This window comes from Hipposideros armiger, unplaced genomic scaffold (assembly GCF_001890085.2).
Source record: "Hipposideros armiger isolate ML-2016 unplaced genomic scaffold, ASM189008v1 scaffold_34, whole genome shotgun sequence".
NCBI classification, from domain to species: Eukaryota; Metazoa; Chordata; class Mammalia; order Chiroptera; family Hipposideridae; genus Hipposideros; species Hipposideros armiger.
Window position 1 is genome coordinate 3893222 of NW_017731384.1, and position 16577 is coordinate 3909798.

At 48.8% G+C, this 16577-nt stretch overlaps 1 protein-coding gene across 2 annotated transcripts in view; it reads right to left on the minus strand.

The window, feature by feature from the left end:
• The window catches only part of PRKCA (protein kinase C alpha), a 375771-nt gene that overhangs the window by 45516 nt on the left and 313678 nt on the right, over window positions 1-16577 (minus strand). For both annotated transcript variants that reach the window (XM_019637708.1, XM_019637709.1), the window contains one exon: window positions 651-785. In XM_019637708.1, coding sequence (XP_019493253.1) covers window positions 651-785 — 135 coding nt within the window. The remainder of the gene's footprint in view (window positions 1-650; window positions 786-16577) is intronic.

Here is a 16577-nt window from a genome sequence, read left to right on the forward strand (position 1 = left end):
CATTTTCCAGGAGCATCCTTCTGGCAAAAATGTGAAGATCTTTCTAGACTTCTCACGAGTCGGGAACCAAGACAATGAAAATGGCAGGGTCAAAATCAGTTTCTGGACCTATCCTGAGATTTGGGGCCAGAGAAGCCAAATACAGACAGACATACAGGCCGATGGCTGAAGAGCTCCAGTTCAGTAGCTCTTAATTATTACATTTGCTTACTACAAGTCAACATTTAAGTCTTAGTTATGAAGATTATTCATTCAACCAACGTGTTATTTTTTGTTTTGTTTTGTTTTTTAAGCTGAGCCGTCCTGCCACCTGTTGGCAGCTCAGCGGCAGCTCAGCTGAGGCCGGGAATCGAACCAGCGACCCTGTTGCTCAGAGCTCGCACTCTTGAGCGAGCTCTTAACCAACTGAGCCACTCGGTTGTCCCCAACCAACGTTTTGGAGCACCCAGTCTGTTCTGAACATGAAAACAGCGATGCACAGCGGACCCTCTGTAGGTTTTTGGATGCAGTTGGTTTTAATAACATGATACATCTGAGAAATTGTATACAGAGAGAAACCTAAAGGGCTGCTCTGGAAACCTCAGGGAGAGCGAGACAATCCCAGCATGCTGTGCAAAAGCCCGCCGCCTGGCAGAGGACTTCCCTCTTACCTTTCCAAAACTCCCCTTCCCCAGCACCATGAGGAAATTGAAGTCGGTGAGTTTCACTCTGTCCAGGTTGTTGGAAAGTTGCCTCCACTCTGAAGGACTGATGACTTTGTTACCAGCGGGGCCAAGCTTGGCTTTCTAAACACACAAGCACACAAGTGAAAACAATCAGTCATTTTTCCCAGGGAAAAGATTGATAGAAAACAAAGTAAGCTTGATGCCAGCTGGGAGGTGGGATGGGGAGAAAAGGAACCTGAGGACGATGGAATATCCATATGCAGTGCCTATACCCACCCTAAGGGCAACATTTACAAAGTACCAAAAAATTGCCCTCAGTTAATCAAAACTCAAGCCATGGGACTCTGCCAAGGGCAGGCTGACTCTCATTCTGGGACGTAAAAGTTAACTTCTTGGGGAAACCAGTGCTTTGCGACAGTCAATATAAAAGAAAGAAACGGTGTACTGATGTTTTTCTTATTTGCAGATTTTCAAATTTAAAGTAATCTGCATAAAAAAACTTGTACCCATGCAAAAAGGGAGAACAGTGTCCTCTGGTGGTGATGGTTTGTTGCTACTTTAAAAGGCACTGTAAGAAGCACAGTGTTTTTTGTGAGTCAAGAGTTGAGATCATGAGAAGAAATGGCGATAAGCCCGAGACTGTTTACACAGGAAACACACATGCCCATTGAGCCTGAAGAATATTTGGTCAGTGACATGTGAATTATGAACAGGAGTTTTTATAAATGTCACTCATGCCACACAAAGGCCCTGGGGAGACCATGCCCTCATCACTCTCACGGGGGTGGGGGGGAGTTAGAGTCTCCTGTCAAAGCTGAAAAGTAAGAGGGGGCTCAGCAGAAAAGGAGAGGCAAGTGGGGTCACACCGGAACACTTCAGCAGTCAGCAAAGGAGCCGGTGGAGACAGTGGAGGAGCCCGGACTGGCTGCAGAAGCGCCACACAGATTGTGCATTTTGAAATCTGCCTGACAGCGAGGGAGCCCGTGGCTGGACATTCAGCCGATGACAAGACCAGGGTCCTGAGGCCAAAGCCCCGAGCCACGTGGCCAAGGTGCTTGCTTTGGATACGTTCTCAATGACAGGCTGTGCCCCCCTCTCCAATGCAGCAGATGCGACTAAGAGCAGCTCTGGGCCTTGGAGCAGGTGCCAAGATGTCACGCAAGTCAACGCGGTTACCAGGACCGTGCACAGGAGGCAAAGAAGGCAGTCAAGGGGCCCTATGACACGGTCAAAGTGCTGGCGCCATCAGGTCTGAGGTCTTGGGGGAAAAGGTGGAATTTGAAGTTTCAGCTTCAGTAGCAGAGAAGGCTTTCGAGGAACCATCCATACTGCTTCTTTGGGCAACAGCACCCCTTCTCGCCACGATTACTGAGTGCGCTGCCTGGCGCCAGGCTGTTGAAGGAGCTTCTCCCGAGCAGAACGAACCCCTGTCTGCTGGCTATGGCTCCCCAGCCCTAACACAGTCCTTGGCACAGGGTGTGCACGCAACATTTTGGCTGAATGAGTGAACATCAGATGCTGTGCCATGGGGCCATGCTTTTCTCTGATAAAACTAACTGGTTTGTACAGCGCTCCAGCCTCACGGCTTGAGCGCACCCCCTGAAGCAGAGTCATTACAATAGTGGGAAAGATGGCCCCAGCATTTTTGCTTCAAGGCTGAAAGTATCTGGTACGGTTGTACTACACTCCCATTGGCAGTGCACGGTGGGAAATACATGGGAAGTTGGGGGCCCACCGGAAACACTGACGTTCTATAAAGACAAAACCCGAACCGCAACGATGGATAAACTGGCCTCCCCTTGACAGAGAATGGAAGGCGTTTTCAGACAGACTTGTGAGAAGGAGCCAGGACTTCACCACTTCGGTTTCATCGGAGCTACCCTCAAGTTCAGGGCCAGCCCCGCCCTCCACACAGCTGTCCCAGGAATAGTTCCAAATTGAGAAACTTTCTCATTTGTGTCTAACTTTAAATGAATAATCAGGAAGTTCAAGGTTGAGATGAGAATACAACTCTGCCACTCTATTCTTCTCTTCTGATTTACAAAGAGAAAAAAAATTACCAGAAAGAGGCACAGAGAGATGGCTTTTATTGGGAACTTCCCAATAATATTTGAAAAGACCCAGACACGACGGACTCACCGCCCTGAGGTGCTTCAAACAGGTGAAGAACGTTTTTACCTGTGAAGCTGACTGCGGTCCTGACCAGGCGTTCCGGAATCACTGGTATTTCTACAGTCACTGCGCCTTCAACACATTTCAACAGCACAGACAGTGTAGGAGGGGACATGGGCTGATGGAGGCGCCAGAGCTGATGGAGGCGCCCACCCCCAGAATAGAGATGGTGGCTTTTACACACATGAGTCTACTGCCTTCATCAGGGGCCACAACCCACCCAACAGAGTTTTGTGCTATGTCCTTAGTCTAGTTACAGGGACAAGATATTCCCTATAGTCAGGCTAAAAGGGATGTAAATAAAATAAAAAAAATTGCATTTGAGTACTTCTGAACCCAACTGCAATGTGATCTTAGACTCTGCTCGGAAATTGACCCGAGAGGTTTGGGAGGAAGATGGACAAAGGAGACTCCTGCTTCCAGGAGGTGAGGCTGGGCAGAGCACAGAGCAGCACGTGGGTCTGTGCAGGTATCCTGCCAAGAGAATGGCACTCCTTCCACGTTTGCCCTGCCGAATATACGTCCAGAGCCATTTCCGTGCTGCCCCCTGCAGGCCTTGCATCTACCTCCAATACTGAGTTTTCAGACGCAGCTCTTCTGGGGTAAAGAATTCCAGGATAGCAAAACCTCAGTGGTCTAGACGGGCCCAACTTGGGGCAAGTCCCTCTGTTGATCTGGGTCTAACGGGGGCCTGCGGGCAGAGAGGCACAGACCCCAGGATATGCGCCCCTGCACAGGCCGGCCTTGGCCTCCAGTCCACGTTCCGCGCTGCCTTTTCTTGCCGGTTCCCATCCTCCCCTCCAGGCTGTCAGAGCTCCATCTTGCTGGAGCCTGCCCGCAGTGTGCCCCCGACCTTGACCTTTGCCTGGCTGACTTCTGCCTCTCCTCCAGGCTCCAGCTTACCTGTGAGAACCCCTCCTCCCAAACTCCCTGCTATTCTCCCTCGCGGCACCTGGTCTTTTAACAGCTCATATGGCAACTGGTAAATATTTATTTATGGTTGATTTATTTAACTCCTCATTCAACCTCACTCTGTCAGCAGGTGATGCCACATCCACCTTCAGATTACATCCAGGATCTGCCCTCTTCTCTGGGCCTCCTCCTTGGCTCCCTCTGGGCTGAGGTGGTCCCAATTCAGGGACCTTCTCTTCGTTGCTGCTGTCCCTTGTACCCTGCCCCCTTCTCCTGGAGGAATCCTGTTCAGTGGTATCTTTCCCTTGTCCCTGGGTTTCCCATCCAGCAGCGAGAAAAGGCCGAGTCCTCACAATGGATGCGGAGGAGACAGACTCTCAGCTGGGCTCTGTCTCTGACCTGGGCTCTGTCACCCACCACGCCCTGGCCCTCCGTCCCGGACATGCCAGTCTCACTCCAGCCCCTGGTGTTTGGTGGCGCTTCCCATAGGGGCCATGCTGCCCATCCACCCACAAAACCCAACTCAAACAGCGCCTCTCAGTCTCCCCAACACCTTCTCCATCCTGGGACTTCCATCCTGTGGTAGACTGTCTGTGCCCGCCCACATCCCCTGAGCTTTCTAGGTGAGCACACCTGTGCACACCTGAAGCTGTCTGAAGGTTCTGTTCCAGTCACTCCGACGGAGCCTGCCCCACAGTAACTTCCGCAGGACCCCCCAGCGTGCCCACCGTGGTAACCAGCTGATAACCAGCACACCCTGAGCAGGCTTCCTCCCCACAGTGAGTCACACCTCTATTCCCTCTTGGGATCCCTTCCCAAATGAATACCTTGTTCTCAAACCCTTGCGGCAGAACTGGCTTCCAGGGAAGCTGAGCAAACGCATGCACCGTCTTCCTGGATTTACTGACCTGTCTTCCTCACCAGGCTGTGAAGTCCTGGAAGGTAGGGACCACCTCACTCATCTCTGCATCTTTAGACCAAGCACTGTGCCAGGCACATGATTACACACTCACTGAATCTCTCATTCACTTATTCATTCAAAAACACATGTCCTCAAACGCTAGGACGGACGGAATTTGAAGAGGTCAAATCATAAAAGGTACAGTCAGCTTGCAGGCAGCTCTGGACAGACAGATGTTAATACAGAAAAGCAGCTGTTACCTGGGAGGTCCTCTCAGAGAACCGCCCCTGGGCTCTGCAATAGGGTGTTTACGAGTAACCGAAACTCCCTCCCTCCGGCAGTCACTGGTCACACTGACTGCCGGGGATCTAAAGCACATATTAGCCCGCTGGTAATGCTCCCTGCTGATCAATCCCAAATCTTGAGTTTCACCTCACTTGTCTCCAGAAGTCATGTAAAGAAAGTGGAAGGAGGCTCCGACTCAGGGCAGCAGTGGAGGGGACAGGCTGAGGCTGGTAGCACAGCCCCCGCCCACAAAGCCCTCCTCCACCCCCCCCAGGTGGAATGCCCTCTCAGCTCGGCCCATGTCGGTTAACTGCTGCAGAGAGCAGCAGCCGAGAGCTCAGGGTTTGAATCCCGACCTTGTCGCACACACTGTCTGACTGTCTGTGGCTGTGGACAAGCACCTCCGGTCCTTCATGTGTAAAATGGAGATGTGGCTGCTGCGGTTGTCACCGGGCTCCCGGGATGAGTCGGTACGAGAAAGCTGGGCACAGTAACGGGTACCCAGCCAGGGCTCCGTGCTCGGTGCCTCTTACTACTTCTTCCTGCTCTGCTCCGTTTTCTCGAGAGGGCCTAGCGGTGGCCTGGCGCAGGTTTAGCACACATTTGTTGTTGAACAAACATGGGTCTTTGTGTGTCTTTAGAACATTCGTTCATTTATTCCACAAATATCTGTCAGACCCCAGACATGGGGAGGCCAGGTCAACACGAAGTAGCCTCTCTTCTGAAGAACTTGCAGCCCAAAGCTCCATGGTCCACACCCCGCTATTCAAAGTATGGTCTGCGGACCCCCCATCATGACATCACATGGAGCCTCATCATAAATGCTGACTCTCAGGCCCCACCCCAGAGCTACTCAATCAAAACAAGCTTTTTTCTAACAAGACCCCCAAGGGATTCCTATGCACATTTAAGCTGCAGACGTACTAGTCTAAGACAGAATATTTCTCCAAGTTCAAACATCCCCCTCAGAGTCAACAATCCCAAGACCTCTTCCATCTTCAACAAACTTCAGCTATCATACAAAATGGCACCTCTGGAAAGAGCCCCAGATTTGGATTCCAAAGAGCTTGGATCCAATCTTGGCCTTCCTCATATTTGCTGTGTGACTCTGGGCAGTTACATTGCCTCTCTGAGCCTCTGCTTCCTCATCTGTAACTGGGTGGTCATGGGACCTCCATATCCCTGGGCTATGCTGAAGGTGAGATGAGGGATCCTTTGTGAAAGCCCCCAGAGAAGCGCCCCCCATCACAGCCTTTGCCCTGGTCTTCTTTCCTTTGCTCCAGGAAGGACACACCAGGCTCCTCGCACACATCTGTCCCCTGACTGTGGCCTGAAGACCTCTGGGAGCAACTGCAGGTCACCTGGCTCAGGGTTCTGCCTGGCTGACACACAGACCAGAAGCCCTATGACCCGTGGATATGTGTCGAGCTGCACAAAGGCTCTGCAGGAGCTTGGGACCCATGGGGACGTCGAGGCACACCCCATGGGCTCCCAGGCTCCCGCGCCCATGGTGGGGCAGGAGAGGGAATGGGAATTAGCTCCAGCTGCTCACCCTGATTTTGGGGCATCCTCTGTAGCCCCCCCTAAGGAGCGAGGATTGCAGGAAAATACCCTGACTGATTAAAATGGCATAGAGAGTTTTTAGAGAGGAAATGAAAACGGAAATTATGATATGTCGTGTTGTAAAATAGAATAAAGTGACTTCAAATGCTGAAGATATAGCATGCTTTAAAAGAAACAATTAGACTAAAACTCAGCATGGCTTACTGGCTATGATTAAACAACTCAGGTTCCAGGATTTTTAGTCTCTTTGAAAGATGGCACATTAGCATTAGGTCAAGTCTGGCATCGTGATGCTAACCGGATTACCAGGTTGTGAGAACGGGCAGTGTTCTCGCCCCATTGGAAAATTCACTAACAGCCGACATACGTCTCATTTTACACAAGAGATATTCCTGGAAAGTCATAACAGTTTGCAATCATTGAAGGTGTTCTCAATTTGAAGGATTCCTATGGTGGCATTTCTGCAAAGCGCCTCATGCCAAGTTAATTTGAATATCACAAATTCAAACTCTCAGAGGTGGGGGTTGAGGCATGCACGTGTGCTTCACACCTGTGTCTGAAGAGCTGTCTCTGTGGATTGTGAGAGGCTCTCTACATTCAGCTCACTAAGGGGGCTTTTCAAATTCAAATTGAGAGGTGGATGTGCCAAACTATGATGCTGTGTATCTATGAGGATCGGTTGCAGGAGACACGCATTTCCTATTAGGCTGTGGACCATTTGCAACCCCTGAGATGTGACAATCTGACCTATAGTAACGGCAATTCCAAGTGGTTTGACCTAATACCATCCACACTCTGCAGTGTTTGAATTTTGTTTAATGATCATACATTAGCTTTGGTTGTGTGGGAAAGCAGACAAAAGAAAGACACGGGGGGAAGTGAAAAGTCACAAATCACAGGTCTGTAAAACATGGCACCCTGCCCAGCAAGCACTTCTTCTGAGAGGTGCTGACTTGTCTTCAGTGGGAACCCAAACCCAAGGATTCACCTACCATAAGAATGCAGAGACTTACAAATAATTCCAAGCCTCCCAGTGGGTCTAGCCAACAGTGACGGAACCGTTGGGTGACTGACTCTCTGAAGAATGCTGTGCTGTTCCACTGGAACTGGGTCCGTTCGTCCCTATTTTGTGACTGTATCATCAGTAATACCGCATCTCCTAGCCTAATAGAAACTATGGCTTTGAAGAATATATTTATCAAAGATGTTTGCAAAGGGTAGAGTGATGAAGCTGACAACAACAGAAGGTTCTTTCTATTTCTAATATTCCGAGGGCAGAGAGGCCAACGGTGACCGGCCATAGGAACACACGAATTGTGGGTTTCTTCCACATCTTTTCTCATGAAAATGTTCCAGTCAGAGCTTGTCTGAATAAACCCTGACACCATCAGACTGATGGTGTTTTGGTGCTGCTCCATGGGCAGCAGAAATCGCCATGCCATATATAACCGAGGCCCTCCACACAGCATCTAACATCCAAGGTAACTATGTATTCACCTGCACCCACTGCAACATTAAATCAAGCGGTGTCCAGAAAAGAAAGCCCCAAAGGAAGTGGGGAGGCGTTTCAATGGTTCCATTAATGGAGTATGGCCTGTGCACAAGACATCGATTACCTCCCGCTTGGTAACCAGGCAACGGGTTAAGATAATGCTACTTAATGGGCACTGCAGCCCCCTGGGTGGTACAGCCGGGGTAAGTAAAATACCCGCTGTTCTCTGGCTAAATAATTTTTCATCTTCTGGAACATGCCAAGCATGCTGCCCACCTGAGGGCCTTTGCGCTTGCTGCTTCCTCTGATCCAGACACAGGATGCTTTCCAGTCTCTGCTCAGGTGACGCTTCAACCCTGAGCCTCCCAACCGCCCTATTCAACCCTGTTGCCCCCTTCCAGTGGTGTGTATTCCCTCGCATGCTTCTCACTGCCTATTACGTGTTCCTCTTTCTCCCTCTACAGGAAGAAGTGAAGGGACCTCACCTGCTCTGTAGCGTGGGGCATGGTGGTCCTCAAATACTTTTAGAATGAATGTAAGAATGTGTACATGGGGAAGGCAGTTACTTCTAATATACAACTTTTTAAAAGGCAGTTATTGCCTTTAAATAATTTCTACAACAATGGTGCTTCTTGTTATAAAAATATTACATGTTTGTTTTAGAAAATATAACAGACATGAATAAGTAAAAAAAGAAGACAATTCAAAATATCCATAATTTTATCACCTAGAGGTAATCATGGTTAACATTTTGGTGGGTATTCTTCTAATTCTTTTTTTTCTTCATGTTTCCTTCTCTGACATATGTAGAATTAATTATATTGTTTCCCCTTCATATGATGTGAACTTTTAATGTTACAAGTATTCTTCTACCACATGATTTTAGTGGCTGAGTAACGCCCCACTGAGTGGCTCCACTGCAGTTGATTTAACCATTGCCCTACTGTTGGACACCTAGGTTGTTTCCAGTTTTCACTGTTTTCAAACACATGCAGATAAATAATTTTGGAGTCCAATCTCTGTGCACATCCCCCATCTCCCCAGGATAGATTCCTGATGTGGAACTGTCAAGTTAGGAGGTACAGGTATTGCAAAGGCTGGTGCACGAGGCCAGACATTTTTAATTTGACCATGCAACGTCAAAGAGAAAAGGGAGAGACCCAAAGAACCAAGGCAGCCTAACTCCTGAAGGCAGAATCTTGGTTTCTTTTAGGTCCTGTGTCTAATTTCATGGTTGGCATTTCTAATAGCACTCTCTTCCAGGTTTGGCAATCCAACCTGGAGGCCTGGGGCCAGACGATTCTTCCCATACACCTGTGTTGGCACCTGCCAACTGGATTTTCTCCTGGAGTCGGGAATCTCAGGTGAACAGCAAATCACAAGTGTGCTTCATTCATTTTCCTGCTGGCAACTGCAGGGGGGTCCTCAGAACCAGAGGCCGTCAGCCATAGGAGGGTCCTTGGGAAGGTCTGACCTGCCGCTGCTACAGGTGAAGACACTGAAGTCTAGTGAACTAACTCCACCACCTATAGCCACTGAGCAGGGTCGGGCAGTACTCGGGGAGGAAGACAAGGATGCTCTTTCCTCTATATCAGTCCTGAAACAGGACCAGCCTGCGGAGGGTCAGTCCCTGTGCTAATCACTGCTCCATCTGGGATGTAATCTTTAAGCAACAGCACAAGGGCGTGAGCTTTCAGTATTTGAGGGGAAGTGGAGATAAGCAAGTCAAGGCCACCCACCCTCACGGATGAGGAAACTGAGGCCCAGGGGACTCAGTGATGAGTCTACATCAAAGTTCCTCCCTGGGCTCTGAATCCAGAGCTCTGGTCTTTGAATTCAGTGCTCATCCTCCTCTGTCAAGGGGCCGCCAATGTAAAGGGACAGATAATAAATATTCGGGGCTTTGCAAGCCAAACGCTGTCTCTGTTCCGACTCCCCAGCTCTGCCATTGTGGTGTGAGAGCTACAGGAATGAATGAGTCAGTGGGCGTGGCTGTGTCCTGATAAACCTGAATGACAAATGCAGGCAGCAGCCAGCAGTCAGTGGCCTGAGCTGCCTGCCCGTGCCCTGTGCCACGCAGGCTCTCAACCCATTAATCTTCATTTGCAGTTAGATCTCAATAAAGCATCTGTATCTCATCGATAACTTATCAGGACAGCAACAATTAAGAGCCTCCAATGCACTTAAATTATTACTCAGTCCCCTCCATGATGCTTGATATGCTAACTAGAGCAGGAAAACACTGTCTCAATGCCAAACAACGTGGTGTGTGGAGTACTCAGTGGAGCAGGAGTTTAAGGGAAATCACATTAAGTCATTTTCTTAATGAGAAATATTTTTATGGACACATCCGCTTAGGCTGCTGCCGCTGTTGAAATACATTCACAGGAAGCTAGCACGCCTCTGTTGTCATGTCAACTGAGCCGTACTCTAAGGTGGAATGTGGGATCTGTGACATGTTAGTACCTTGCCCAACGTGGAAAACTCAAGAGTGCATGGTTCTTCTCGTACTGAGTATTACACACCGCTAGTATCCTGCTGTGCTGTTTTCCTTCCAGCCAGCCTAGTTTCCCCCCATCGTCCAGAGCTGTCCTGTGAGTGCTGACACAGGTCTCAGGCTGGCTAATTGTCAACATGGGGCTGAAGTAGTGCTGCTTGTCTGGCCTGCTTCTCAGGTCCTAGGAGGGCTGTTGCCCTTAGTTCTGCCCAGTTGCTAAGAGTCTTATGACTTGTGTGAGGGTACCGGGACCAAAAACTTTCCTTTCTACATCTCCCACCTGCGAAACGATGGTCTTTCTCTCACCAGGCAGCTGATGGCGCCACACATGCATCTGATGCCCGCCGTAGAGAAAGTCTGAGAGCCTGCAAGGCCACGGCACTTTACTGTTAAGAGTATTTTTGGTTCTTGAGTCATTTTTTGAACCCTACCTCCTTTTTGTGCTAGAAACGCTTCCTCGTTTGGGATTACCACCACACGGGCTTTATGAATTGGCTGTGGTGGGAGGTCTTCTCTGTGCTAAGAAAGCAGAGTAGATGTGAAATGCGTTGGGGCCCGTGTAGGCCACAGCAATCTGCAGGTGCCACGCAGACCTAGAGAAACCCTGGGCATCTTGTCCTTTCAGCACCCCAACGAGTCCCTAAAACCACAGAGCAACTGGGAGCATAAAGAGCTAATCCCACCTTCACCTTCATCAGAAAGTAGAGATTCAGACCCAAGTTCATTGCTACCCTGTGTGTACAGGTTGCCATGGAATCTTTCATTTGCAAATCTTTACTGCCCTCTTGTGGTATTTATGTTCTGAACTGACTGCATTTTGACTGGGATCTTTTAGCAGAAATACGCCTGAGGTTCACGAGGCTGGTGCACAGAGGTCAAGTTCCCATCAGTGCTGCAAAATGGCCCAAAAGAGACACAGATTCTGTCTTCCCAGCTGTACCTTTATAGCAGATGACTCAATCTCTCATGTGAGAGCTGGGCCTTTGCATAAGGCCAACAAATTCGTACTGACACCAGAGGTGTGTTTTAGGATCGCCGGGTGCTTTATGTCTAGAAAACAACAAACTCCCCTCCAGTTCTAGACATGTCTGTGTCTCCTGATTTCCTTCCAAACCTCCGGCTGGGCCCAGGCTTTGCAAGCCACAGATGCAAGAAGTGGGGAGAGGGGAGCAGCGAGGACTCCCGGGGGCCCTGCAGTGGTCTGAGAGAGCCACCGGGTTTGTCTTCAAGGCAGAAATGCAAGGCAATCTGGGAAATAATGAGAAATGATGATAGTCACGTGAGGGCAGAATTCAATAAAAAAAGCAACCACTGGGGAAATTCAATTGGAGCTCAATGATCACAGAATGGCAGCTTCTAGATTTAAACGACAACAACAACAACAAAAGCTATGACTGGCAATAAAGCCCGAGCCCTTCGGGAAGGTTTCAGCCACTCCTCTCCAGGTCGCGTAGCTGCTGCAGGCAAGATGGGCAGGACTGGGTACCTAGCAAAAGCCGCTCAGACCTTCACCCACACGGAGGCAAAAGCAAAAGCTACGATCCTTTCCCTAAAGCGCTGGATACACTTGCTCAATCACTCAATTAAATTTTTTTTTTATATAAAATGTCTCTAATTGACAGCAGCAAGCATTTTGAAAGTGGGGCCGGCGGCAATTAAATTTGGCACAAAATTTCCATAATCGTTGATTTCATCCTATCTTCACTGAGTGTTTTTAAACCTCACCAGTTTTTAAAAACAAGGGACCTAATTATAGTTCAGTGGGACACCTGCTTTCAAGGCTGGCAGCAGCTGCACTGTTCTGGGCTGTTCTCTGGGTCCCTGTGGTAGTCGGCTGACAGGGAAGCCTGGAGGGTGGGGGCTCCGCTGGCAAAGAGCATGGGAGTCGGAGCCTGCCGGAAGCGGCTTCCGGTAATGTGGACTTTACCAAGGCCTCAGTTTCTTCATCTGTAAAACGGACGACAGCTCCTGTGTGGAGAACCTTTCCTTCCTGTGGTGACGGGTGAAATGCGAGCTCAGGAGCTGCTCCAGGAAGTGGGCAGACAGGTCAAGAGGAAGCACAGGGACAGGAGGAACTCGCACAAATTAGAGTGGGGGGTTCTCAGGGGACGCAGCAGAGCCGTCCACGGTGTTTGTTGGTAAGAGCTGGTCTCCAGGGCAGGAGGGGACGATTGGGGAGGAGCTTTGGGGAAGGGTGAGATTTGGGGGAGAGGATGTTCCCTGCCTGGGAGGTGGATGGGGGTCTTGTGTCAACAGGCCAGGGAAGAGCCAGTAAAACTTAAAATAATTCAATTACTGGGACCCCATGGGTACCCACAAGCTGCTGGGGCCTGGGTAAATGCAGGTCACAAAAGGAACACCCCTTGTAAGGAAAGAGACCATGGGTACCCCCTCTCTCCAAAGCCATCAGATCTGTGCAAACCTGGCTGTCCAGCCACGGTCACTGGCAAGAGGGACTGAGAGAGTCCTTTCTGCACGTGTCTTTCTTCAGCCTGTCAACAGAGAGAAATGGTCCCCGGGATCGGCCACGGACTGATTACTGACACCTCTATTTTCAGGAAAAGCTACAAGGTGAAGGCTAGCTCATGAACAAGCGAGCAATGCCACTCTGAGCAGAGGTGTGAGTGAGCGATGGCACTCCATTTTCACTGCCTGGGTCCCGGTGACTTTCCAACACACAGGGGACATTTTCTTTCTCAGGTAGAATAATCTATGTTTCTTGTCCTAAGACCCCTAACAAAAAGCACAGGAAACATCAAGAACATGCACCAACACAAAGCATGTTAGAAAAGAGGCTTTGTGACACGACACCTCTCGACCCTGTTCTTAAATAAACTCAGGACAGCCTCACTTCACTGCTGCAGGTGAGGGTGGCAGGTCATTCTTCTTCTCTGTATCTAATGCACAGTTGGGGTCTCCCAACCCGTGGCCCCTGAGTGGTTTAGAAAGCACAACAAAGGGTTCGCTTTACTGGGCGATGGCATCTCAGAAAACAGCAGGGCGCAGTGACAGTCCCATTAGGGAAGACCCGGGGCCCGGGCGTGGGGTGCAGAGAGAGTGCCGAGAATAATAACAGCAGCAAACACTTTTCTAGCCCGGCATTGTTCGGAGCACCTTTTATATTTACTCGTTTAATCCTCCCAACAACCCTATGCAGTTGGTACCCATTTTAGAGATGGAGAAACTGAGGCAAGAGAGAGGAACTAAGTAGCCCAAGGCCACACAGCTAAGAGCTGGGATCTGAACCCAGGCAACCTGACGCTTAACCATGACTGTGCGGCTTCCTCGGAGTGACAAGCTGAGAAGCGTGCTGCTCGCTGGTGAAGGAGAGAGGACAGTTCTTCTGAAGGGTGGGGGTAGGGGGACAGCCCCTCGTCGGAGGTGGGAGGAGCCACAGTTTACCTGCCAGGAGGGGGCGCTGAGAGGCAAGAGCTTTGCCCTAAACCTTTCTTTCTCTCTCCCACGACTTCCCATTCCAGCCGCACCTGAGTTCTGTACTGGCACTCAGTGTTTCTTACATGTTGGGAAATGCAGCCCTGCACTCAGTATATTCTTCTCCCTGGAATAACAGTTTCCAACATACTAACAAAGACAAAGCCACGTTGCTCAGGCATGTCATGCCACACAGGGAAAAGACGTTTGTGTCACAGTTAGGATCTGAGGACCCAGTGTGGGTTTGTTTCATCAGAGTAGAGGTGTCCTCTGAAATAACAGAGTATAAGATGATAGGTGATTTATTTTTTACGCAGGAGCTGTCTCCACGTCCTGGAATGATCAAGAGGTGCCTGCTTACTCTGAGGATGCAGGATGTTTTTACTCGGAGGGAAGAAATCGCCCAGTGGTCAGTGCAGCCGGCTTCTGAAGATGTTTCTCCAAAGGGAACACACTGCCTCGTGTGACAGGGTTTGAAAAAACAAACAGCAGGAGTCTTGAAAGGCTGAAGTTTTCACACATGAAAGTTACCACGCTCTGCAAGACTTGTGAAACCTCAAAGACTATTTTTTTTTCTTTCCCATTTCTAATAACTCTGGGTCACTAATCTCGTGTGGTCCCTTTGGGGACACATCTGTAGTGTCAGATACAAGTTCTAGAGATGAGAAACTTCAAAAACATTTACTAGATGTTTTCTTTAGTATGGTGTTTTTAAAAGAATATTATATGTTGATTCTAGCTTAGGGTAATGGGTGGGATTTCCCTTTGAAAATTCTTCACCATACAGTTGAGTGTTTGAATTTGAAACTTAATTCCATATTAGAATTTTCCATTCTAATATGAATATGCTGTAACAATCTAGAGCTGATTTTAATTATCAACAAAGGCAATACATGGAGAGCACAGCTGGTACATGGCCCTAACCAGCTCCCCAACAGAGAGTGGTGCTGTCGAAGATGACAATGGGCCAGATTTTTAAAAGAATTTACATGCAAATTGCAAAGTTCCATTGGATAATTTGGGGATAGAATGGTTGATTCGGTTACGACAATTAAGTGAGCTGGGAAGAAATTAAAAAATGAGGAAACGTGAAATATAGTGAGCTGTAGTAAGCCAGGCATTAAGAATGTCAGAACAATGGGATGATGTCAGCCCATGGTATATGATACTACACCCTCCATATAAAGGCACATATGCAGTGTAAGCACAGCATGTTGACTGCAGGCTAATTATATGCCTATATAAAACTGAAAATGAGTCTTAATGTGTGGTTAGAAATATATATTAAGAGAAAGAAAGGAAAACGTGTTGCCGATTTAAAGATGCACTCTTTCTGTTCCCTCTATGTTTTCAAATTAGACTTGAACTTATCGGTAATGCTTCATAGGAGATTTCAATATTTCCTTGTCTGAAGAGTGGGGAAGACTGGTGTACTCGCGGGGTGATTGACAGAGAGGCTGGAGGGCCGTGGCCACTCGGACGGGGCAGAGAGACCAGGACACAAGTTGGCATGAGGTTCAAGCTTCCAGAACACACAGTGCATCCTTAAGGGAGGAGAGGATGGCTGGGGGCTCAGGCGTGGAACCACAAAAACCAGGGCAAGTGTTTTTGTGGAAGGAAAGGGGGAAGAGAATGGAGTAAGGAAGAACTACCTTTAGGAAGCGGACATGACATCCCTGTAAAAGACAGGAGAAGAAGAAAAACTGCTAGGTTAGTAGGGGACATACATGCTAGATAAACAGGAAAACAATTAGCACCGTGAGAAAAATCAAGACTGAGTACCGCGCACCATAGGTTCCATTTACAAAGCAGACAGGAAGCACGGGGGACACACAGTTAGCCCGAGACACAGCGTGAGGGTCAGGGAGAGAAGGAGGCGACCCTTCAGATGGGCACCACTCTCTTGAGGTGCAGGAACACGCTCTCTTGTATGAACAGTGAAAGGACTCGTGTCAAACCACATGACGCCATGTCTCCTTCCTCATGGCGTTTATGTGGCCACACACGGGTTCACATCAACAGCTCTGCTCCATTCATGTGTGTTTCTTTGGCTCTTGGCCAATCCATAGATGGAGTAATGGGGTATTTGGCAATCAAATGTCTGAGGGAGTATATACTAGCTACCTGGTCATTTTCTACATAGATTGTCATTATTCATTAAATGAGAAAGAAGCCAAATGCACTTAGCATTAAAACTATTTGTAACTAGTTGATGATTCAGAAGGCTCTCTAGTACCTTGAAGTGCTCAAGATTCCTGGTGAAACAGGAAGTGGTCAGGCAGCTGGCTAACCAGGTTCTGGTTGACCGAAGGCCAGGTACCAGGTTTTGCCTTCTTTTCATCTTTCAACTTCTGTCTAAAACGACCCATCATGACTCAATAATTTTACTTTCTCAAGTACTAATGTGAGAAAAATAAGTAGAAACCATCTTGACAGAGACTTCCATAGAGGCAGTCATGGGATTAATCCTACAAGTTCATACAATGTGGGAATCAGCCTCTGGGATAAAGTCTGAGAGAAAGGCCAATTTTCTGACCCCAGATTCCATAGCCTGAAAGGGTCACGACACCCCTGAGCTTGAACCAAGAGGTCAGAGACAAAAAGATTATGCTTGGTACTCGGAAGGCTTTGTCTACTCGGATAGGACGCTGGTCAAGT